Source organism: Elephantulus edwardii, unplaced genomic scaffold (genome assembly GCF_000299155.1).
Source record: "Elephantulus edwardii isolate Elephantulus edwardi_28Jun2011 unplaced genomic scaffold, EleEdw1.0 scaffold00028, whole genome shotgun sequence".
Taxonomy (NCBI): Eukaryota; Metazoa; Chordata; class Mammalia; order Macroscelidea; family Macroscelididae; genus Elephantulus; species Elephantulus edwardii.
In genome coordinates, this window is record NW_006399778.1 from 579,024 (window position 1) to 604,546 (window position 25,523).

General features: G+C 38.5%; 1 protein-coding gene across 1 annotated transcript in view; it reads left to right on the forward strand.

The window, feature by feature from the left end:
* Positions 1 to 1,013: 1,013 nt before the first annotated feature.
* Positions 1,014 to 25,523, forward strand: part of DNAJC8 (DnaJ (Hsp40) homolog, subfamily C, member 8) — a 31,534-nt gene continuing 7,024 nt past the window's right edge. Inside the window, exons 1-6 of the mRNA XM_006883441.1 lie at positions 1,014 to 1,103; positions 6,848 to 6,949; positions 16,833 to 16,889; positions 21,155 to 21,221; positions 21,729 to 21,823; positions 23,388 to 23,459. Coding sequence (XP_006883503.1) covers positions 1,026 to 1,103; positions 6,848 to 6,949; positions 16,833 to 16,889; positions 21,155 to 21,221; positions 21,729 to 21,823; positions 23,388 to 23,459 — 471 coding nt within the window. The 5' untranslated portion in view covers positions 1,014 to 1,025. The remainder of the gene's footprint in view (positions 1,104 to 6,847; positions 6,950 to 16,832; positions 16,890 to 21,154; positions 21,222 to 21,728; positions 21,824 to 23,387; positions 23,460 to 25,523) is intronic.

A 25,523-nucleotide genomic window follows, 5' to 3' on the forward strand; every position in this document is an offset into this window, starting at 1 on the left:
GGAAAGGAAGGCCCTCTATGAGGTGGATTGATTCAGTGACTGGGATAATCAGGATGAGAGTGTTAGAGACAGTGCGATTGGCACTGGACAGAGCAGAGTTTAGGGCTGTTGTACATAGGGTCGTTCGTTATGAGTCCCAAGCCACTCGATTGCACATAACAACAATTAGGCCATGCTGGTGCATTGTATAACATCGTAAACGTAAATAAAGATACTGCATTGCTGAATTGTTTTTTTTTTTTTTAATGGTTGATGTGTGGACTGTGGAGTTGATCTCCATTCCTTTTCCCAGAACAACCACAGAAATGATCAAAGCAGCAGCTGCAAATGTTTACCTCTGTTAAGAGCTATTTCACCTCCCTTTCGAAGGAATAAGTATAACCCCGGCCTGCTCTGTTATCTTGTACCAAACAACTCTGAATATCCTAACTCCCTAATTTCCTTGTAAGGCAATGTAACACTTCACTCTAATTTTAAGTAGCTACTGGTCTCTTTATTGGAGTCAGCCCTTCAGTTTCTCCTCAATACACTGTCTTTTTTAGCCTGAAGTGGGTTCTTTTCCTTCTTAGGTGACTTTACAGTTGAGACGGCAAATTTTACGGTGTATCTATTTTACCACAATAAGGAAAACAAATAAAATGAGAAGAAAGCAAAAAAGATATATCCAGAATAGACAAATCCACGGAGAGAAGAACATACTGGAAATTGCAAGGGACTGAAGAGAGATGGAAGAGGAAGGGTAACGTCTTAATAGTTATTGGAACATTGGAACTCTTTTTGGAGTGAGAAAAATGTTTTAGAACTAGGTGAACGTTGTTGTTGCTCAACACTGTAAGTGAACTAAAGTCTACCAAATTACTTATTTTTAAGTGGTAATTTTTCCGTAATTTCAAGTCAAGGAAAAGGAAAACAAAATCTGCTTAGAGCCGTGGCTGGCTGGGGTGAGAGCCCTTTAAGAGTAGAAGCGGGGCGGAGCCAGAGTCTGACCCGGACGAACCACGTGAGGCGGAGGGTGGGTTGGAGAAATGGCGGCTTCTGGGGAGAGCGGGGCTACGGGCGGCGGAGGCGGCACAGAGGATGCGTTTATGACCTTCTACAGTGAGGTGAGTTTGGAGTTGAGGAATAGTGTCATCGTGGCCACCTCTCCCACGCCTCCTTTTTTCGGCGGGAGAAGGCCTTGGGGCCCTTGGCCTGGGCCGTTGGGCGGTTTCTCCTGTCCGGCCTTCGTGGCGGTAAGCGCCGGGGTGGAGGGGGTGTGTGTGCGTCTTGCCTCAGAGTTACTAAGGACGGTGGAGTAAAGAACGAAGGGCCCAGATAAGGAGGCCGACGTAAGGAGGGAGAAGGCCAGTGCGGCGCACCGCGTGCCTGAGCGCGCGCCAAGGACCCCAAATACGACAAGTCCGGGGCGTCAGAGCCTGGGCCTGCCTCGAGTGACTTAGCTGCCTTGGTACTAATTTTTATTTGAAACAAAAGTGACCCTTTGTCTCAGCTTTCTGTAGTAGATCGTATTCATGCTTATTCTTGCCATTTACAATCGCCAGTCACTGTGCGTTGTGCCAGACAGGCATTCTCCCCATTTTACAGATGATGTATATGAAGGTGAAGTATTACGTTGAGGTCACGTTAACAGCTTGGTATTATTTTAGGACGGAAGTAAGCTTGATTTTATCCTTGTTGGCCATCCTAAGTTTGTTACCGTATTTACATAGTAAATATTAGGTAGAGGCGTGAAAGAGAGAAACACATGGCATTTGGAGTCAGGACCCAGAGAATGAATGCAAGGGAACTAACTTGAATAGCATTCTTTCAAGGCATCAGTTTTGCAGATCCTCAGTTCCCACATCTTTAAAATGAAAGCGGTAATAGTAAAGCAAGAATTTTTGTGAGGGTCAAAGGAATGAATATATAAAAGACGATGTTATAAAATTTAAAGTATAACCTTTTTAAAACAATTTGTGTGTGTGTGTGTGTACCGTCAAATGGGATCTGATTGGTACAGGAGGAGATTACCGTTCCTTCTCCAGAAGAGCATCTGAAGGATTTGAACCGCTTATCTCTGGTATTACAGTGAGTCCTCTAGTATAACCATTTTTTTGTCAGAGTTAGAAAAAGATTGATAATGGGTCCTCTTTCAAGTTGAAAGGTTGAGTATTGAAGTTGTAATCATGTCATGTACACTTTATCTCCAGCATTTTTAATAGTGCCTGTTACATAGTAGGATCTCCAGAGGATTTAGTGGAAATTAGTATGTATATTTTCTTTTTTAAAAAAATATTTTCTGTACTAACAAAAACCTTTTAAAGTTAATTCACCTGAAACTTTGATGCCTTGATATAAAAATTTACTAGCCTCCAGTGACAACTCAGCAATTACAGTGAACTTGATTCAGTTAGATTAAGATAGTGAAGGAGTGGAATTTCAACCCTGGCTCATATACATTGGATGGGAAATAACAGCTTAAGGTAGGACACGGATTATCATTCAGCCAGTGTTTATTGCACATCTGAAACTTAGCAGATAGTGTTTAGGTGCTGAGAATATTATACTAGACAACAGAGAAAAATATTTATCTTTATAGAGCTAGTATATTATAGTGGAGGATAAACTCAAACAGATATACAGGTATCTGACACTTGAAATCCATGACACATTCTGTGAAATAGGACATTAGTCAAACACCGTATTATAAACTTTATAGGCTCCTGCTTCTCGTTGTCCTACTTACTGCTTCCACTGATGCTGGGGGAGGCAGAGGAAGGGTTGACCCTCCTGGCAACTCCCATTGCTTCCTGCGAGATAAAGCCTGAGAACCTGAGCCCAGAGCCAGATCCTCTACCTCACCTGCTTATACTTTGCTCAGTCTGCAAGTATGGATTTGAATTCTTTAGAACTGTTGGGTAAATAAGGGAGAACTGGCTTCCTTTTAAAAAACAAAACAGTTATGGAATCATAGCAATATTATGTAGCTGAACTTTGCCTGAATGGATGTTAAAACAGCGCATCCCTGTACAATGTAGTGCTAGGTGGTGGTAAGAGCTTTGCAAAAACTAAGTTCAGGAGGTGTAGTTATGCTGTTTAGAAAGAATGAAGACACTGAGGAGGAATGGCTTCTATTCAGTTCTTTCTAGCCTTATTTTGACAGTAGATATAAAGATGATTTTATGAATTGAATTGTGTCACCCAGAACTTTGCATTTTAAATCCAAACCTTTATACCTGTAGGAACTACGTAGTGTAAATCTTAATCTCTATAGGAATTTCAGAACACTTAATTATGATCATGATGAACGTGTCCATTCAAAGGCAATCATTTGAACAGAAGAAGGCATGGTTTAAAATAGGGAAGGGAGTGCATCAGAGCCGTATCCTTTCACTATGCTCATTCAGTCTATGCTGAGCAAATAACCTGAGAAGCTGGACTATATGAAAAAGACTGAGGCATCTGGATTGGAGGAAGACTTATTAACACTTTGCAGTATGCAGGTGATAAATCTTGCATACAATGAAGACTTGAAGCACTTACTGATGTGAAGTATAAAGATTATAGCTTTCAATAAGGATTATACCTCAACATAAAGCAAACAAAAACCTCAGAACTGGGCTGATAAACAGTATCATGTTAGATGAAGAAAGATTGAGCTTATCAAGATCTAATATTTCTTGGATGCAAAATCAGTGCCCATGGAAGCAGCAGTCAAGTCAAACAATTCATTGCGTCGGGCTGAGCTGCTATCAAGGACACCTATAAAGCTCTAAAGAGCAAGACTGCCATTTTGAGGATTAAGGTGTACCTGCCCCAAACCGTGGTATTTTTAGTCACTTCATATACATGTGAAAGTTGTACAGTGAATAAGGAAGACCAAAATAATTGATGTCTTTGAATTACGATGTTTGTGAGGAACAAACAGATCTGTTTTATAAGTGCTGCCAGAATGTTCTTTGAAAGCAAGTATGGTGACATTTTCTTTTTCTCTTATACTTTGGACATGTTACCAGTGCCTGGAGAAAGATGACATGCTTGGTAAAGTGGAGAGTCAGTGAAAAGTGGAAGAACCTCCATAAAATAAAGGGCCAGAGTAGCAGCAGGAATAAGTTTAAGCACAGCAGATTGTGAGACTCTCGGACAGGGTTCATATTGTTTCTTTCTATTAAGGATATGGATAATTGCCAGGTTAGCCACTCTAACAACAAGAAGCCTGAGGTTATACCCCCTTTTGAGAGTGACCTCTTAAGAGGTCATCTAAAAAAAAAAAAGTCATCTGACTCTGACTCTTTAGCAATGAATTAGAGGTTTTGTTTTTTTTTTTTAAAAATAATGATAATTTTGTAATGAAAGTAGAATATTGGTATCTCTCTAACAAACACCTAAAATATGAAAGTTATTTTGAAATTGGTCTTTTACCTTTTGGTAAAGACTGGAAAGATGTCAAGATTTCTAATAATGAAAGTTTAGATTGTCTGTAAAAGACTTTTGGGAGAATGATGGATGTCAGCGGAATTTTGTTGATGGCTCAAAAGGATGTGAGGAGAGCTGTAGAGCTATAGAGAAAGTCACTTATTTTTGGGAATTCATTTGGTACCAGCAATAGAATGTGGCTAGAAATTTGGACATTAAATATGCTTTTGGTGAGACTTTAAAAGAAAATGATGAACATATGATTGGACAGTGAAGGAAGAATGATATTGCTTATTTTTAATTATCTATTATTTGCAGTGGCAAAGAGTTTGATAGAAGGTAGAATTTAAAATTATGAACTTTGAAGTTTAGCTGAGGCAATGTCTAAGCAAGACTTTAAAGGGGCTATGTGATTTTTCCTTGTTGCTTGCAATAAAGAAGAAAGAGATATACTTGAAAAATGAATGACTTAAAATGAGATTACTTAAATGAGATATATTTAAAAATGAAAATAGAAACTTAAAGGTTTGGAAAATTCCATTGCACAAACTAAAGGCTCGTGTGTTAGACGTTCACCAAAGTCATGACTGCACATTCTTTTGGTCAAAGAGATCAAGCCCATGACTTTTGGAGCTAAATGACCAACTATCACAGCAGAAAAATTCATAAGCTTAGACTAAAAATGGATGGAAAAATAATGAAAGGAAAGAAAGCTAGAACACTGTCTACCTCTTGGAATTCTACAGCCAGGAAATAGACCAACACTTAGAAGGAACAAAAGCAAGCAAAGCCTTCTTGGGTGGGATCAGATCTTTAAACAACTTGGTTTTGAAATGTGGGACTACAGTTAAGGTTTGCCAGTGGGAAGGGGCTGCTATCCAAAGTAAAGGGGCAGAAGAATGAGGAGTCTGGTTGGGGTTGGAGAAAGGGGCCTGCCTATAGCTGAGGGAGTTGCCATTCCAAAAGGAGAGAACACCTAGAATCCAGAGTCTGGAGTGTCAAGCCATTGTTCAAGTGGTCTTGGAGAAGATGTGATTCTTTACAAGCCTAGAGAGCTAATGTAACTTTTTCTATTAGGTTGTGGACCTCCTTGGTACCTGTTGCCCTTCTTTGCCTCCCACTTTCTCCTATTTGTAAGGAAAATGTCTACCTTGTACATGTTCCACTATTGTACTTTGGAAACGGATAACTTGTGTTCTAGATTTCACAGGTTCACAGATGAAGAGGAATTTTGCCCCAGGATGGAATATCCCTAAAGTCTCCCCCATATTTGACTTAGAGGATTCAGAAAATGAGGTTTTAAACTTGAAGTTGATTTTAAGACTTTGGGGATAATGTGATGGGGTGAATGTTTTGCATGTGACAGAGATGAATTCTGGGGGCCCAAAGGATAGACTGTTACAGATTGAACTGTTTCCTTCAAAAATAGTTTATTAACCCTAATCTCTTTGCCTGTGATTATAATCCCATTTGGGAATGGATTGTTTTTGTAATACAAATGAGGAAGTTAGTGTAGGGAGTATTTTGAGTTAGTCTTTTGTAAGATATAAAACGGGCAGATTGAGCAAATGGAAGTGTTGGGAAGATTGATGCCAAGCCACATGGAGATCTCCAAGGAACCAGAAAACAGAAGCGGAAGAGACAAAGACCTTTCCTCAGAGCTGACAGAAAAATCTTCCCCTAGAGCTGGTGCCCTGAATTTGGACTTCTAGCCTCCTAAACTGTGAGAAAATAAATAATTCCTGTTTGTTAAAGTCATCTACCTGTGTTATTTCTGTTGTAGCAGCATTAGATATCTAAGATGGTATATCAAAGATTCATTTCAAGTAGTTGAAGCTTCAGCTCGGACAGTGGCATCAAGGATGTTTTTGTGGAATGACCTGGTGTTTGTTCTCCTTAGCCAATTTCATTGCTTCCTCTCATGACACTTTTTTTTGTATGTTGCTTTTAGTGAACATAGTTCAGTATAACTGTTTTTCCTTTCTTAAAATAAAATGTTTTAATTATAATGTAATGTTAGTATTACTCCCCCACAAGTACATCTTTCATCATTAGACTGGAAATGTTCTGAAAGACAGGGCTATGAGTTACTAATATTTGAATCCTTTTGATGTTTCTTCTGGTTAAAATTCTGCCTTACAAGTTGGGTAGTTGGGAACAAGTTTTTAATCTCTTGAGCCCTACATTTTCTTAATCTGCAAATTGGGCATAATGGCAATATCTACCTTATGCTTATTGTGAAGAATAAATAACATGTAAAGTTTTTATAACATTAAAGTTTAATAAATGGTAGCTGTTGTAATTGTTCTGAAAGTGGTAAGCAGAATATCTTGCAAGTTCGGAACACACACATTTTGCTGAATATGTAAATGATAACATGTTGAGGCAGACAATTGAGAGTTTATTAGACAGTTCAGAACTTCATTAATGAAACTTTTCTTCTTCATTTTAGGTGAAGCAAATAGAAAAGAGAGATTCGGTTTTAACATCCAAAAATCAGATTGAGAGATTGACCCGTCCTGGTTCCTCCTACTTCAACTTGAACCCCTTTGAGGTTAGTTAACTGATACTGCTGGGGCCTCTGTGATTTGAATATCTGCGGACAGACTTCTATCAGAGAACACATCTAAAAAAACCCCAAACCAAAAAACATGTCTAATTTGTATCATAGTTGGAACTGAAAAAAGATGATGGAGTAAAATGAGAAAAGTCTATAGAGTATTGGAGATTGGCTTTGAATTTGGATGGTTGTATTATAAGCAGAGTTTGAGAGTCCACAAATTAAGGAGAATGAGATGAATTTTGCTCTGCTAAATATTCTACATCCTTTGGCAACTTAAATATACATGGATATATTTTCATATGTGAAGAGCCAGCTAAACAAAAGCCAAACCTTTTGCCATCAAGTTGTTTTAGACTCCTACTGCCCCTATAGGACAAGTAGAACTACTCTGTAGGGCTTCCACGCATGACTTAATTATCCAAGACTGTCTGTCCTTGCAACATGTCTAAAGTATGTCAGACAAAGCTTTAGAGTCCTGGCCTCAAAGGAGCAGCCTCGTTTCACCCTCTCTAGCAAGTAGATAGATGTCCAGTTTTGCCAGCACCATTTGTTGAAAAGTTTGTCCTTTTCCTATATGATATGTTTTCTTTCCTTGGTTGAATACTAGTTTGTAGGTTGTTGTTAGGTATTCAGTCAAATACGACCCATAGTGACCCAATGAACAACAGATCTGAACCCTGCCCTATCCTGTGCCATCTTCATACTTCTTGACACACTAAAGCCTATTAAAGCAGGCTACCTGGTTGAATGTCTTTCTGTCCTTCACTGACCCTTGCCTTTCCTATCGTAATGTCTGTCTCCAAAGAATAGCCCCTACTAGCCACAAGTTCAAAGTATCTGAGGCGAACCTTTATCATCTTTGCCTCCAAAGAGCTCTCTGGCTTCTTCAAGAAGCTAGACTCTGTGAAGAAGAATGTGGTATCAAAATCAGAGAACTCTAATCTATAACCTGCATTATGCAGATGATACAACTTTGCTTGCTGAAAGTGATTGAGGGATTGAGGCACTTGTAGAAGATCAGAGAATATAGCCTTCAATATGAACTGCATCTCATTGTCAAGAATACAAAAATTTTTACCTCTGGACGGATAGGCAACATTATGGTGGTAGTGGTGGTGGTATGCACCATCAAGTCGCTTGTGACTCATAGCGACCCTATGTACAAGAGTCCTAAATCCTGCTCTATCCTGTGCCAACCTCGCTGTCTCCAGCACACTTACTCCTACCCTAGTCACTGAATCGATCCATCTCATTGAGGGTCTTCCTCTCCTATGCTATCCCTCCACTCTCCCAAACATGATGTTCCTCTCCAAGTCCCTCTTTGCAGTATGCCCAAAGTATGTCAGATGAAGCTTCAGAATCCTTGCCTCCAAGGAGCAGCCCGCTTCACCCTCTCCAGGACAAACCTGTTTGTTCTTCTGGCAGTCCATGGTATATTCAACTTTCTTCTCCAGCACCACAGCTCAAAAGGCTTCAGTTCTCTTTCTATCAAAATTGTCAACAACGTCATCTTATTTGGATGCACAGTTAATACTTTTGGTACCAGGAATCAGGAAATCAAGAGACACATTGCACTGAAAAAGTCTGCAGTTAGGACCTCTCCAAATTATTGAGGAATAGTGATGTCACTTTGAAGACCAAAGTGCATCTGATTCAGGCCATGGTCTTTGATCATTTGCTCTGCACCTGAGAGCTGGACAATGAATAAGGATGACAGAAGAATAATTAATACCTTTGAGCTGTGGTGTTGGAAAAGAGTACTGAACATTCCTTGAACTGCCAAAAGAACAAACACCACATATGTCTTAGAGAAAGTGCAGTCAGAGTTTGCAGGTAGATAGGTTCTTGATTCTGTTCCATTGGGCTGTGTGTCATTGTTCCAGTATCAGGCAAGGCCGTAATTTTTATAAATCAGTTTGCCTATCCTTCTAATAGAGTGGCTGTTGGATTTTAACCTTAGTAAGTCATTAAGCTTAACCACTGTGCCTGTGGCTGCCAAGAAAACAACCGAGTAGGTCTTGGAGAGGGTTCAACCAAGAGAGCTCTTTGGAGGCAAACTTAAGACTTCACCTCACATACTTCAGGCATGTGGCTAGGGGACCCTCAACCAGGTGGATTGTCTCAGTTACTACCATAATGGGCACTAATGTGTCACAAAGTTTGGGGATGGCACAGGATAGGACAGAGATCAGATCCATTGTTCTTAGGGTTGTTATGGGTCATACTCGACTCATTGGCACCTAACAACAACAACTACTTGTGCACCCAGGACATTGTGAAGAGGTAGGTTGTTGTTGTTTTGTGCCATCGAGTCTCTTGTGACTCAGCAACTCTGGGTACAAGAGCTCTAAACGGTGCTCTGTCCTGTGCTAACCTTGCTGTCTCCGACACACTCATTCACACCACCCAAATAGTAGAATCGATCCATCTCATTGAGGGTCTTCCTCTCCTGCTCCATCCCTCCACTCTCCCAAACATGATGTCCCTCTCCAAGGACCAGTCCCTCCTTTTCAGCATGCCAAAAGTATCAGATGAAGCTTCAGAATCCTTGCCTCCAAGGAGCATTCCGGCTTCACCTTCTCCAGGACAAACCTGTTTGTTCTTCTAGCAGTCCATGGTGCATTCAGCACTTCTCTAGCACCACAGCTCAAAGGCATCAATTCTCTAGCATCCCTAGTCACTGTCCAACTCTCTGATGCATAGCATGTAATTATGAAGACTATAGCACTGATCAGGCGCACCTTAGTCTCTAGCCTGATGTCGTTGCTCTTCAGTATTCTTGAGAGGTCCCTCACAGCTGACTTTCCCAATGCAATTCGTCTTTTGATTTTCTGGCTGCTCTTACCAAGAGTGTTGACTATGGAGCTGAAAAATTTAATGTTTTTGCTTTAATTTTTTTTTTGAAAAGTAAGTTTTCCATTTTGAAACAATTGAAGTTAAAAATAAATTGCAAGTACACTATGAAGACATTTCTTAAACTCTTTGAGAATAAGTTGTCAACATGTTGAGCAATCACTGAAAATATTTTGTTGTTGTTAGGTGCCGTTGAGTCCAGTACAACTCGTAGCCACCCTATGAACAACAGATCTGAACCTCGCTCTATCCTGTGCTGTCATCACCATCCCTAATATACTTGTGCCCATTGTGACAGTAATTGTGTCACTCCTTCTCCCTGAGAGTGATTTTCTTTTTCACTATCCCTCCACTTTTTCAAGCATGATGTGTTTTGTCTAGCCCGTCCAGACAGTATGCTCAAAATAAAAATCACGTCTGTTTGGATTTTGCTTCATTGGCTATGGCTGAATACATTCAAACAATTTTGAAGTCCTGGATTTATCTTATTACTAATGATGTCGACTACTTAAAATAATTTTCTGCTCAATCAGACTTTATAGGGATGTACTTTGGTTATATTTACGTATCCTGTTCGTCACCAAACTTCATTTATTTATTTATCAGTGTGAATTTATAATTGCCTGTTTTATTCAGTAAGTTATAGTTTATTATTATTTATTTTCATATAGACATTATCCCAATTATAGCCAGTAGATTTGCTTTCAAGTTAGTGCCTGTGTCTTTCTGACGTATCTTCATTGTTCTTTGTATGTTGTTATTTGCTGTAAAGTCAGAACTGACTCATTGCTGGCCCTCAGAGTCTGTATATTGCATGGAAAGAGATTGCCTGTCTTTCTCTCACAGAGCAACTAGTGGATTCAGACCACCTACCTGTGGGTTGACGCCACAACTCCTTGCCATCTAGGCCACCAGAGTTCCCTATTCTTTGAGTGTTGTTGTTGTGGATTGTCAAATCGAAACCAATCTATAGTGGATCCTACAGTGATTTTTCAGAGGCAGCAAATTGCATGGGAGATTGCCTACCCTTCTAGGGAACAGTTGGTGGATTTAAACCATGTGGCTTTTAGATTGCAGCACAGCTTCTTACCATTACGGCACTTTTTCTGACAGTTATTTCATTAAGGAGATTGGTTCCTTTCAATTGAGAATGGAGTATAAAACCAAGATCTATGGTGGCCTAGTGGCAAGAAGCTGCACTCCAATCCCAGAGGTACATGGTTCAAATCTACCAGATGCTCTGCCGGAGAAGGAGGGACAGTTTTCTTCTGTACCAGTCAGATCTGATTTGATAGTACATGCACAAAAAAATAATAAAATAAAAATTAAAAAACAAACAAAAAATCCCCAAGATCTAGCTCTTTGATATTTTCCCTAAATCTGATTGAATTTACCTGTTTTCATCAGTAAGCCTCTATTCTTTTAGTTTGTTGTTGTGTTGTTATGTGGCAGTAAGTCACCTGTGACTCATAGCAACCCTATTTACAGTAGCTCTGAAGCCTGCCCTGTCCTGAACCAGTCTTACACCGACACACCTACCCCTTTTGCACCAGTTCCTGTGTCAGTCCATCTCATCTGGGGTCTTCATTTCCTGCACTGTCCCTCCACTCTTCCAAGCATGATGTCCTTCTCCAAGGACAAAGTATGTGAAATGGTGTTTCAGAATCCTAGTCTCCAAGGAGAAACTTGGTTTTCCCCCCTCAAAACAGACTTACCTATTTGTTCTTCTGGCAGTCCATGGTTTATTCAGTACTCTTCTCCAGCGCCACAACTCAAAGGGATTGATTTTTTTTTCCTGTCATCGTTAGTCTTTGTCCAGCTCTCTGATGCTTAACAAGTAATTGCTAGGACTATGACCTGAATCTGGTGCCTCTTAAGTCTCTAGACTGACGTCATTGAGATCCCTGACAGCTGACTTTCCCAATGCAATTTGTCTTTTGATTTCCTAACTGTTGGTTGATTATGGAGCTGAGCAAGCTGAAGCTGTTAACAACCTCAATCTTCTCTCCATCCATCACGGTACTGCCATTGGCCCAGTAGCTTTTGTTTAAGAATGCTAGGTGGTGGTGGTTGTCATTGTTATGTTCTGCCAAGTCGCCTGTGACTCATAGCGACCCCATACAACAGCCCTAAATCCTGCTCTATCCTGTCCCAACCTCACTGTCTCCAACACACCCACCCTGATTACCCCAGTCCCTGAATCAGTCCACTTCATAGAGGGTATTCCTCTCTTCCGCTGTCCCTCCACCCTCTCAAGCGTGACTTCCTTCTCCAAGACTGGTCTCTCCTTATAACATGTCCAAAGTGTGTCAGACGAAGCTTCAGAATCCTTGCCTCCAAGGAGCAGCCTGGTTTAACCCTCTCTAGGACAAACCTGTTTGTTTTCTTAGCAGTCCATGGTATATTCAATACTCTTCTCCAAGAATGCTATATGTGTCTAAAAGAAAAGAAAAAAAGGTATACGTATATAAAAATTTGGATGCAAGGTGGACTCATTGTTCTTGGGGTGTCTGCTCTCAGGCCCTGTTGATAGATTGTCTCTGTATGTTTAACTAATTTCAACAGAGTTTATTCTTGTTTTCTTTCCTTTTAAGTTTTTAACTCCTGTCTCTCGTTGTGGGAAATCTGACTTCCATTATCTTTAGAAAATTTTCTTGATCAGTTTCATAATATATAACCAGTCTTCTAATGCCTCTCATTCCCTTATATGAATATGAGTTCCTTGTTTTTCAAAGCAGCATAGTATTCCATTGTGCGAATATACCACAGCTTCTCTATCCATTCGTTTATTGATGGGTACTTAGATTGTTTCCAACTCCTTGCTACTGTGAATAAAGCCACAGTAAACATGGGTGTGCATATATCTGCTTGGATGTCATTTGGGGTCTTTATAGGGTATCTTCCCAGTAATGGAATTGTTGGGTCAAATGGTTTCTCTATTTGCAACTTTTTGAGAAAGCGCCAAACCTCTTTCCACAGTGGTTGCACTATTTTACACTCCCACCAACAGTGAATAAGGGTTACAGTCTTTCCACAACCTCGCCAGCATTTGTTGTTAGCTGTTCTGTTAAATTTTGCTATTCTTACTGGGGTGAGATGATATCTCATAGTTGTCTTGATTTGCATCTCTCTCAGGGCTAGGGATTTTGAACATTTCTTCATGTGCTTGTTGGCCATCTGAATGTGTTTTCAGAGACCAGAAATCACACAGAACGAGATAGTCTACTTTTCTCCCACAGAGCAGCTGGTGGGTTCAAATTGTCTGCTTATGGATTGGCAACACAACTACTAACCAGTAGGCATAGCCATACTTGTAAATTTAGTATAGTACCATGCATAGCTGAAACTGAGGAGGACCTCATGCTCTTACTGCAGAGGGTCAGGGACTGCAGCCTTCAGTATGGACTGAGGCTCAATGTCAAGAAGACAAAGATTCTCACCACTGGACCAATCGGTAGCATCAGGATGGATGGCGAAGAGATTGAGATTGTTCACAGCTTCAGTTTGCTTGGCTCCACGGTCAGCACTCTTGGCACCAGCAGCCAGGAAATCAAAAAACGTATTGCAATGGGAAAGTCTGCTGTTAGGGACGACTCTAAAGTACTCAAGAGCAATGGTGTCTCTCTGGAGACTAAGGTACGCCCGATACAGGCCATGGTCTGCAATCACTTGTTATGCATCAGAGAGTTGGACAATGACTAGGGAGGATAGAAGGAGAATTGACGCCTTTGAGCTGTGGTGCTGGAGAAGAGTATTGAATGTTCCATGGACTGCCAAGAAAACAAACAGAGCCATCCTAGAGAGGGTTAAACCAGGCTACTCCTTGGAGGCAAGGATTCTGGGGCTTCGTCTGACATACTTTGGACATGTTGTAAGGAGAGATGGGTCCTTGGAGAGGGACATCATGCTTGGTAGGGTAGAGGGACAGCGCAGGAGGGGAAGACCCTCTGTGAGGTGGATTGATTCAGTGACTGGGGTAATCGGGATGGGTGTGTCAGAGGCAATGCGATTGGCACAGGATAGAGCAGGGTTTAGGGCTGTTGTACATAGGGTCGCTATGAGTTGCAAATGACTCGACGGCACATAACAACAACAACAACAACAACAACACCATGCATAGGGGCTATGTGATCATGTAACATGTTTTCTGTTTGTTAAGATAATTGACATCTACTGTGGAGCTCTGATTAATCAGAAGATCTCCCTGTTGGAGACCAGTCTGTAGGCTAGACTTGAGTACTCTGTTAGTTAATGTGCTCTGAAAGTGGAACTCGGTGCCTCAGTGGAACTCTCTGCCTCATACCTCCTACCGAGGAAGCGGTATCTGTGTACTGTGTATCTGGGAATTGTTTGGGTGTGTGAAGATAGGGTGAGGTTGTATTTGAATGGGTATAGCTCCACAATTAGCCATTAGAACTTACTTCCTTTTTGGTTTGTATAAATGCACCAATGATTTGGATGTCATTATCTTAAAAAATTAGGTATTCCTATTTATTTAGGAAAACAGTGACTTCTCTTTTTCACTTAGCAACTCTTGAAATGTCTACTTATGAGTCAGATTTTATCTACATAGGTGATCAGTTTGGCCTCTTCAAGTAAGGAGAGATAATGTGGTTATAGTTATCTTTACAATTTACAATCAGTTAAAAACTTTTAAACAAATCATGATTTGAATGAAAATTTATTGAGAATATTGGTTTTTCCAGTCACTTAGTCATGTACATTTTGTTTTAGGATATTAATTACAATAAAAACATGAAATGCTTCATGAATTTCCTTGTCGTCCTTTGCACAGGGGCCATGCTAGTTTTCTCTGTATCATTTCAGTATTAGTGTTTGTGCTTTCAAAGTAAAGAATTAATTAAAATTTGAATAGTTTTTCTGTATACCATTTTCCTGAGCAGCAGAAAGAAGGGGGAAATAAATTGAGAGTTTGAGGGCATTTATCCAACCATTGAGGGATCAGACAATTTGAGGGATCTTATCCAAACCAAAAAAGCCAAGCCCACTGCTAATTGATTCCAGCTCACAGTGACCTAATAGGAAAAAGTGGGTTTCTAAAGCGGTAAATCTTTTTCTTTTCTTTTTGGCTGTAAATCTCTTAATGGAAGCAGCTTGCCACATCTTTCTCCAGTGAGTTAGTTGCTTGTGAGTTCAAACTTTAACTTTTGGTTAGCAACTAAGAACTTAACCACTACTCTACAAGGACTACTAATCCTTATCCAGGGAGCTTTTCTAAATGCTTACCATCTCTACTGACCTTTATTTGAATACATTTCTGTCTAACCTTTTGCCATTATGCAACCATCTCTTACCTAATTAATTAATTATACAATTAATCTTTGATCAAGAACCCTCTTCCACTTTTTTTAAGCTTAGAGGAACTCATGTTGAGGTTCTCTTTGTAAAAAAGAAATTGTTTTGCTTTTTTTTTTTTTTTTTAGTTTTATCATTAATTGTTATATTGTGTGCCATCAGGTTTAAATTCTGATATAGAAACATTGAGGTCACATGAAAACATCAAAGAAATGACACAATTTATATGTTACAGTTCATATTGCATTATTGTTGTTATGGAGTAAAACTTTTCATTGTAGAACTTATTATGTGTACAACCAAACAATACTTGACCTTTGTTTTACTGTCAGTGAGGAAAAACAGAAAAGGTAAGGAATTGGGTCACCATATCTTTATTCTTCTATAATATTATTTTTGGACTCAGTGGTTCGTTGACTAATACGGGTAAGTTAAAAAATAATTGTAAGGCCCCAGCAGCCAAGTCTGTTTTCTGTTTAGCACCTTGGATAGAAAGGTGTTTATCTCACAGGACTTTGGAATTTGCACGTTATTAATCAGTAAGAGAGTTCACATATGATCTTAGACAGGATTCCCTTTTCAAGCAAAAATCCAAAAGGGGATTGTTGTTATCATTAATTTCAGTTCAGCAACTTACATGAACGCCACAGTCAAACATTTTTGTTCCTGTATGAGGAACATACCTCTTTGAGGTATGAGTCTCCAGTTGCTGTGTACAGCCCAAGATACAGAAGAGGTTCATAAAATGCAGAGTGAATGCATTCCAAGAGTCTGAACAGATCTGTGTGCTTCCTGAGAGCTAATTGTTAATACAGCATTCATCATTATGTTAGTTACTTGTCAATTTCCTGTTGGAATTTAAATTCCTTGTGAACAGTGATGAAGACTGTTTCTGGCAATCCTACATGCTCAGAAAGTTTGTTTGGGAATGTATGAATCTGGCTTCAAAGAAGTATGGGCCATGTGTAGCTAGGCTGCTTGTCTTCAGCATGTTTGATAGTCACGTGTGCTATCCTCAACTCTTTAAAAGACAGAAAAAAATGCTTGATTAACTTTGAAGACACTGACTGTTGCCAGTGATCAGTGCACATATGATGTGAGTTTTGAAAAATAACTTTTGTAGTCTGTGTGTTTTTTATATCCTCTTTCTTATTGCCCAGTTATTTGAAAAGAGGTTGCAGATAATTGTGACTTATTACACTTGTTAGCATATTTGTATTATGTCTGAAGTTAAATAAGCACTGTATCAGCTGGGATTCTAGAACTATATAGCTCTTATTCCCTGTTATTGAATATATCTATATATATATATATGCTTGCTTTTTAGTAACTAAAGAATCGTGTGCTAGTCAGTATTCTAGAACAGTAGATACTGTTCTGGATGTTGATTATAAAGCCACTCTTTTTTTTTTTTTTTTTTTTTTAATAAAGCCACTCTTGAGTTGATCTGACTCACCGTGTGACCTTGTAGAACACAGTAGAATTGCCCCTTAAGGTTTCATAAGCTGTAAAACTCTGGAAGCCGACTGCCTCACCTTTTGTATCTGGAGGAGCTGGTGAGTTCAGATGGTTTCAGTTAGCAGCTAACTAGCCACTGTACCATCAGTGTTTCTCATGCTAATTCTAGTATGCCTCAATTACTGGGCCTCTCTTAAAATTATAAATTATTTTTTAATATTTTACAGTTTGATTTTTATTCTTCTAGGTTCTTCAGATAGATCCTGAAGTGACAGATGAGGAAATAAAAAAGAGATTTCGGCAGGTATGGTGTTATTTCCTTGTACTAGAGGATGATTCTTTTGAAAATACCCTTAACACGTGATTCTCTTAGGAATTGATTCTTGATAACTTTTGGGGCAAAGTGTAAATTTTTTAAATAAAGTTTGAGCAACTGTTCTTAAAACACTATAGTGACTTAAAATCTTGGTAACCATAGCTTATCTGTGACTAGAATGAATTTTGTATTCGAGAAGAATCTGTTGCTCCTTAGGTTAAGAGGGGAAAGTGCAGCATAGACTAGTAGGACTCATGTGGACGTGTATGTGTCAAATCCCCTGGCTCTCTGGATAGAACACGGCAAATGAATTTTTTTATTTTTATTACCCCACCTCTCAGTAATTTTATCTTTTATTGGTTTAAATGAATAAGAGAGACCTGATTTAGTACCGCTCCAAAGTTCTTCAGGAAAGGAGAACCACAAACTCCCAATTCTTGCCCATTCTGATGTTTATATATTTGAGTCACAAATTTTATAGGAACCTTTTTTATAAACCCTCCCAGTTTTGATAACTCGGTAACCACCATTCTTTTGTTCTAGGAGTTGAGTAATCACACTCCCTGTAATCCTGTAATCTGTTTTTACTATTTCATTTGCTTTTTTTTTTTACACATTTTCTTCAATTTCTGTGTACTGTAGGACTTGATGAAAGCTGACAGTAATTCTCACCTCCTGCATGATATGCTTCTTAGTTTATGCATGATGCTGTACCTCCTTCTTCAATACAGTAATTGCCCCCACATTGCTGACTCAGGCTCATCTTCTGATCTGCTATTAAGCCAGCATGCTTTTTAATCTTTGCCTACTCACTTACTTCTCATTATATAACTTTTTTCTTCCTGAGTTTTACTTTGCACTTATATTCAGCTTTTTTCTTTTCTCTAAAATCTAAAGTTTCCTGATGTAATACATTAGCTGTCTTTTCCAATTTAATAAGCATGCATTCATGTCCTTATTCAAGACAACTATTTATGTAGCTGCATAAAGAACTCAATAAGAGTTCTTCCTGAGTAGTTATTAAGGCCTAATGATTGAGTATGGCCATTCATACTAACCCTTGACTGTACTACCACTTACAAGCAGTGAGCTTAGGAAAATTTTTTTTTAACTCTTCTGTACCTGTTTCTTCATCTAAAAAACACATGCTGGTGCCTACTCCACGGGGTTGTTAAGATAATTTTAAGTAAGGTTATCTGCTTTAAAGCCATTAGAAAAGACTTTGACTGACGCATAGTGTGTCCTCAGTATATAATATCATTTATTGTTAAGACATCATGTTAAGTTCTTTACTTGAATTATTTCTTTGTGCTGTTGATAGGTAGCATCGAGTTGAGTACAATTCATAGTGACCCTATGAACGAAAGATCTGAAACCAGTTCAGTCCTGCACCATCCCCACACTTGCTGACACAGAAGAGCCCATTGCAGCAGTCACCTTGTCTGTCAGTCCACCTAGTTAAGGGTCTTTTTCTTCCCTGCTGACCCTCCACCCTTCCCAACATCATGGCCCTCTCCCAGGAATAGCACTTCCTAGCAGTATGTCCAAAGTATGTGACATTCTTGTCTCCAGAGAGCACTCTGGCTGAACCCTCTCCAAGACATAGCTATTAGTTTTCTTGGCCGTCCATGGAATGTTCAGTGCTAACAGCCTGTAAAAAGAACGAGGGAAGCTTGGGGATGGGAAGATGTGACTTCTACTAGACTGTCCCCTATCCCCTGTCCTAGTAGCCACAACACAAAATTTATTCTCCTGGGATCAGAAATGCCCTCCACGACAAAAAAAAAAAAAAAGAAAAAAAAGAAATGCCCTCCACTCTCCTGCACTTATTCCTGCTAATTCCAACACTAGTCATACTACTCTTCTGGGTCTGAAATCCCTTGAAGTGACTACAGAGGCCGCACAGAACCATACTCACAATTAGGGAGTTTATTAAGGAAGTTAACTAACAGCTTATACAACTTAGAAGGTTGACAACAGGATATAATTTCTCAATCAGGACAACTACTTCTCTCTCTTTTTTTTAATAGGGTAAAATAGAAATGATAGATTTATTAGAAAGTTAACATCTTCAAATGGATGGACCACCCTCCCTGAAAGGACATATGGAAGAAGGGCCCAGGACAGTTTCTTAAGAATGTTTGCCACGCTTCCAGCATTGTGGCATAAGGCCAATGTTACAAAGCTCTCTTAGTCCTGCCAATTATGGTGTTTTCTCCTCAAGTCCACTAGCAGGCTTGGGTGAAGGCCCTGGCTCTGGTTCCTTGGGGCAGTGGTCCCCACATCCACTGTCTCACATCAGGTCTCTGGTTCTCCACTGAGGCAGTTATTCCCAGTTTCAGTGACCGAAAAATCTCTGGCCCCAAAGACATTCTCTGCTGCTTCTTCCTTGCTGATAGTGAGAGTCCCCCTTTCTGTTGCTGAACCTGCTCAATTTAAATCTGATGGAATGCCAAACTGGCCAGTGGTCAGACTAAGACATTCTGTTTACATTCTGTGTCCGTGCCCAGCCATGTGGCAAAGACAATGGCCTCAGAAAACCATTTTGAACAATAGAGCCACTATATACCACACAGCCCAGTGAGATTACCTATTATTATCCTGTTTAAAGCTGAGGAAACTGAGTCAGATAGACTAAATGAGTTGTCCAGCAGCTTATTGAGTAAATAAGTAGTTGAAGTAAGTAGCTTGTAAGTAGTTAAAGTTGGAATTAGAATTTAGGATTCTCACTTCAGTTAATGCTGCACTTACTAAGTTCTCACTTGCTGTGATGCCCTAATATTATTCTCTATGTTCTAATTAGTTGGTTTCTGCTTTCCAGTGACAATACCCCTAGCTGCAGGAAAGAAAGAATTAGCTGTGGAGTTTTTTTAGCTAAGTTTTTTTTTTTTTTTTATTACTATGAAAACATTTTTGTAGTATTTAAAAAAGAAGCTAAAAAAAGAAAAAAACCCTCAAAAACTACCAAAACCCTACTAACTCTAACAACTTTATCAGATACAGTAGAGTTCTGACTCTTAACTTTGTAATATAAAGTATAATTGCCCCAGAGTGTTTCCAGAGCTATAAACCTTTATAGAAGTATCTTGTTCTTTCTTTCCCCTATGGAGTGGTCAGTGGGTTCCAGCTGCTGTCCTTTTGACTAGCAGCACTACACAACCAGGACCGTTTTTAATAAGAGAAAGGAAAAAAAGAAGAGAAAGAAAAGACCCATATTATCCACCACCTATGTCCAACAGTTTGCTTCTCTATGTATTTTTGGCTAAGTCATTGCACATTATTATTTCTGTGACACTTTACACCTAAATACTTTTAGTAGGAAAAAGTCCTGTGATAATGGTTAAATACTCGGATGCTAACCAGAGGGTTGGTGGTTTGAAGTCATTAGCAGCTCCTTGGGGAAAAAAGACCTAGGAATCGACTCCCATTACGATTGCAGCCTAGGAAACATAAATGGGGAGATCTGTTCTGAAGGTCACAGTGACTCACAACACTTTAGTTTATATTTCTTCAAATTAAAGGATGATTTTCTATATATTGACTTATTATACCTAACAAAAATTAATATTTTTTTAAATGTTCATATTTTTATATCATCTGCTTTTTTCTGTAAAATGCTTATCTGTCAGATACTTTTCTAAATCTGAGCATTCAGATTAAGACAGACTAGGAAGAAAGATTGGCCATCCACTTCTGAAATAACAGGCCTTCGAAAGCTCTATGTATAATAGAACACACTTAGACTAGCAGATAGTGCAACTGAGGTGGAGCTTTTACAGTGGAACTGGCACAAGATAGAACAGGGTTTAGGGCAGCTATAAGTCGCAGGAGACTAGATGGCACATAACAACAGTAATACTATCCAGTCTAAACAGTTTAAAAAGTACAAATGACTGACTGACTGAGTTGGTCAGAGACTGCAAAGCATACCTCTGTGTTTTTAAAATACTTCACAGGGCTAGAGCACAGCCATAGAACTGCTTTGTTTTAGACGTTCTTTTAGGAAAGAAATGAGGCCTTATACTTCCTAATATCCATTATTGCTCCGAATACAGAAGATAATAGGAAAGCAGTACTTTTCTTGTCACATTCACTGCCAGATTATCACAGACTCTTCAGAGCTAGGCTTCTATCTTCAATTTCAGTTATTGAAACTTAAATGTTACCAGTTGTGTGTACCTGTTACAACTTGAATTTTATTCAAGGGTTACGCGTGTTCCTCTCTTACTGACTGACCTAACATTTTATTTCAGTTATCTATCTTGGTGCATCCTGACAAAAATCAAGATGATGCTGACCGAGCACAAAAGGCCTTTGAAGGTATTTTTACCCTTTTCTGTGTCATATGTTTTAAGTACTAGAGACTAACTGTCCCTTGGCCTGGATTAGGAAAGGAATGTTCTAATTTTGTCTTCTGGTCATAAAAAAACTGTGGTTTTCAGTAGAACAATGGTCATCCTAAACCAGAATGCTGCCATTTAAGAAGTAGACCTTAACTTTTGCTGTGTAAATCTTACATACCATCTAAGGCTGTTATTGTATTTGGATCCTTTTTTAAATTTTTAAATATAAAAAAATATTGGAAATACTTGATATTTAATTAAATATAGATGTAGTGTTCCTAATCTTGTGTGTAGACATAATTTTCCTCCAAGGCTCTTAAGGAATTCATTGCTATAGTTGTATGTTTTAAAATTAGTTTAACAACAGTAAATAACAAACTAGGGGATACTTTTAGACGGCACAAGCTCATTTACATTGCCTGAGTATAGTTCAGACTTTCAGAGGGTATTTGCAGAAACAGTTAATTTCAATGTTTTGCATTAGCTGTGGACAAAGCTTACAAGTTGCTACTGGATCAGGAACAAAAGAAGAGGGCCCTGGATGTAATTCAGGCAGGAAAAGAATACGTGGAACACACTGTAAGTATTTATAGTGCTGCTGTGTTTACAGGAAGTACCAGCAAGTTTTGGGCAACTTGTAGGAGGGTAAATGTTAGAATAGCAATGCCAATTAACTTAACTGGTGGCCACTTAACGTGGGCTTCACCACTTTGCTATGGAGCTTAAAAAGAGTATGTTCCTGTAGCTTTCATTCACCATGAGAGCTCAGGGAAAGGAACAGCTAGGTCATCACTCTTAATCTCTTTCACAACTTACCCTTGTGTTTTTGAGAGAGGACTTTTATTAACCTGTTACACATTGTCACATTCATTACTCTATTTAGAGTGTGGAAAAGTGGATGACTGCTGTCATATTTGACCCTTGATTTTTATTTTATTATTGTCCCTGTGTCGTTGAATATGGACTTGAGGAAGGCTGTCAAGGGGATATGAGCATTATTTTTAATAAATATGGTATGAGAGTTGGGACGGACCTATGAAAAGAAATTAGCTGATACTACTTCATGTACTTGGGTCATACCTAAAGCTCCTGCTTGGGAGATGTTAGGATAACTTGCTTGAGATAAAGTCTTTAATTTTTAACATATGTGGCAAGATTCTTGAGGTGATAAGAGTGGTTTTACAATCAGTGCTATTTATAATTTTTTCAGCGGAGTATTGGATGTGACATTTCTTTTGAAAAGCTTTAGAACCTGAAACAAACTTAAAATCAATAATAATGAATCTAGGTAAGGAAAATATGCAAAAAAGAAAAGTCTGGAATGCCATAATAAGCATTGCTGGTTATGGTCTAGATGTGATGACACTTGTAGGCTTAGTTTTGGTAAAAGTCAGGAAAATGTCTGACAATTTTCCTCTCTGTATTGTGGAAGCTCTAAGAGCTATCTTTTTACTTTCTGACCACAAGGTGGCAGTAGGGCCTTTCTGAGCTTTCTGGCTTTGTAATGGTGTGATTAAAGGACTGTAATAGAATAATATTCTTGTATGAAAGGGAATATTTAAATTTTTCATTACCTTCTCGTAGCCAAAGTAGTAAAAACATCAGTAATATTACATGAAATTTATTCGTATTAGGGGAGGTTTCACAGTTAGCTTGCCAAGAATCTAGCTGTAGAAGTGATTAAAAACAGAGTAAGAGCCACCTTTAAATTATAATGCCAAAAATTCTCTTCTAAACTTCACAAAATACTTAGACTTTTTTTTTAACCCATAAGATACATAAACTTTGCTGTTAAGTATATAACCACAGTTGTAAAAGGTAAATCACTAATCTCAGTTCAATGTATTGGAGGCTCTTCAGATCTGGCGTAGTATACAGGGGATTGGAGACAATTGCTAGCCTTTCCCTTTCATATTGGTAGAAGGACTTTTAGGTGAGATTAGAGAAATAATCTTTTTTTTTTTCCCCTCTAGATTGCATTGATGCTTTGGGATGGAAGATGAGGGTCTTATCTTTTTTAATTTTTTTTTTTTTTTGAGGTCTAACATACCTTCAGGAAAGTGTATATTTATGTGTAGGACATGATGCATAGTCTCAAAGTAGTCATGCCAATCTTTTGATGAAAACTTTTTTTTTTTTAAAGGTGAAAGAGCGAAAAAAGCAATTAAAGAAGGAAGGGAAACCTACAAACGTGGAAGAAGATGATCCTGAGCTGGTGAGTTAGAAAAGCACTTTAACTGGTGTGATTGAGCTTACTGATTGGTGAGTTAAACGAGAGGAAACCTAAGGAATGATACAACTCTGTATTCATTCATTCATTCATTTTTTTATGTAAGACTATGGATTTTCTTTGTAAGTCCCCCAATTGAAGTTCCTTGTTGACTTTATTTTATAAACCTTGCAGACAAAGCATTATCTTTCATTTGTGCTTTTAATTTCTTTTCATATACATAAAAAACTTGGGCACTTGTGAAGCAAACTAAGGGCAAAAATCCTAGATTTTATAAATTCTTTTTCTAGTCCTTTGTAAAGATGTTTCACCTGTGCTCAGTCTAACAACAGTTCTTTAGAGACTCATGTTTATTGATTTGCATAAAAGTATTCAACTTAGTTTTCAAAGAAACAACGTTTTGTATATTTGTTTATTTCTGTGATAGTTACACAGCTATTATATTAACTGCAGAACTGCCATAACCTGCTTTGGGAACAGCCACAGTGGACTCTTAGTAAACAGACAACTGTCTTTTAACTACAATAATTCTTCCTGCTTCAGATAATATTTTCCAGAAGAAATGGAGAGCGTTCATTAATCTAATGAGTTATTTAATGGAGATTGGTTAAGGCAGATTAAATATTTTTATCTAATTGCCTCACTGCCTGAAAGTTTAACATCTTAATTTTGTCACAGTCTGACTTGCCTCCAATACTAACCCTGTTTTTCAAGATTTATAGAAAAAAAATACTTCTTGCTAGGGAAACTTCTTCAACTTCTTGATTCACTAGCCTACCTAAATTATTAATCCCCTTTTTGTCTGTCCCCTTCCCCATTATACAGGAACACATGGTAATGATAGCAAATTTGGAACAAGCAGAAAAATAAAGAAAAAAAATTCTCGTAACCATTCTTCTAGGAGAATCTAAAGCTTTTAAAGATCATGAAATCATCATTACAGACACTTTGACCCCTTTGGTGTTTTTCCTTCCTGGGGACTCTGTAAGCAGTGTTCTCATGGAGCAATAGGGAACAGAATTGAAGAGAACTTAAATGAACTTAAAAATTAAAATCTGTGTTTTAGGTGAATGTTTACATAGCAAATAAACTTCTCATTTAACACTTTTTATATAAACTGTTCTATAACATTGGTTACAATTTACAATTTTTACTATGTCAGGACTGTCATTATTTCCATTTTTGTTTTTCTGTTTTCCGTGATCTAGCTTCCATTCCTTTCCTAAGTTCTCATCTTTGCTTTTGGATAAATGTTGACTGTTTGGTCTCATACAGCTGATTTTTAAAGGGAGCTTTTTACTCACAGTTGTTTATTCTATAAGCCAGTCTATTATTTGGCTAGAAAATAACCTCTAGGAGTAGTTTAAATTCCAAGTTCAAAGGGCTTCTTAATTCAAAGGCACACAGTTTAAATCTACCACCGGCTCCTCAGTAGAAAAATGGGCAAAGGGTTTCTTAAGGCTGTAGTCTCAGAGGTTCCTCTGATCTCTGTTGGTCCAGTAAGTCTCGTCTCTTTTCAGAACTGAATTTGTTCGATATTTTTTTTTCCTCATTCTCTCTAGAACCTTTTGTTGTGTGCCTGGTCAGACCAGTCAGTAGTGGTAGCTCAGTTGCCAGGTATCTAGTTCTTTTAGTCTTCAAGCTAGAAAAGGACATGGTTTGTGTGGATTCTTTGTCCTCTGTCAGCTGATTATTTCTTTGAGTCTTAATTTCCTTATTTATTTTTTGCTGCAAATGAGTAGATGGTTACTTGCAAAGATCCCAGACACTACTCACCAAGCTGGGATGTAGAACATTAGCTTTATGAACTGTTACGCCGTTGACTAAGTTGACCCACAAGGTCTTTTAATCTAGTAAACCAGTTACACTGCCGCTTTAAAGGCATGCAGTTTGAATGGACGTTGGCTTCTGGGAGATTTATGGCCTCTGAAAACCCATGGGAGGGCAGTGATAAGTTGGTTCCAACTCGATGTTATGTAACAAGAACAAAGTTTAAGAAGGCCCTTTCCTCAAAAAGAAATTAAAAACTAATTTTCATTTTTTCTTCTA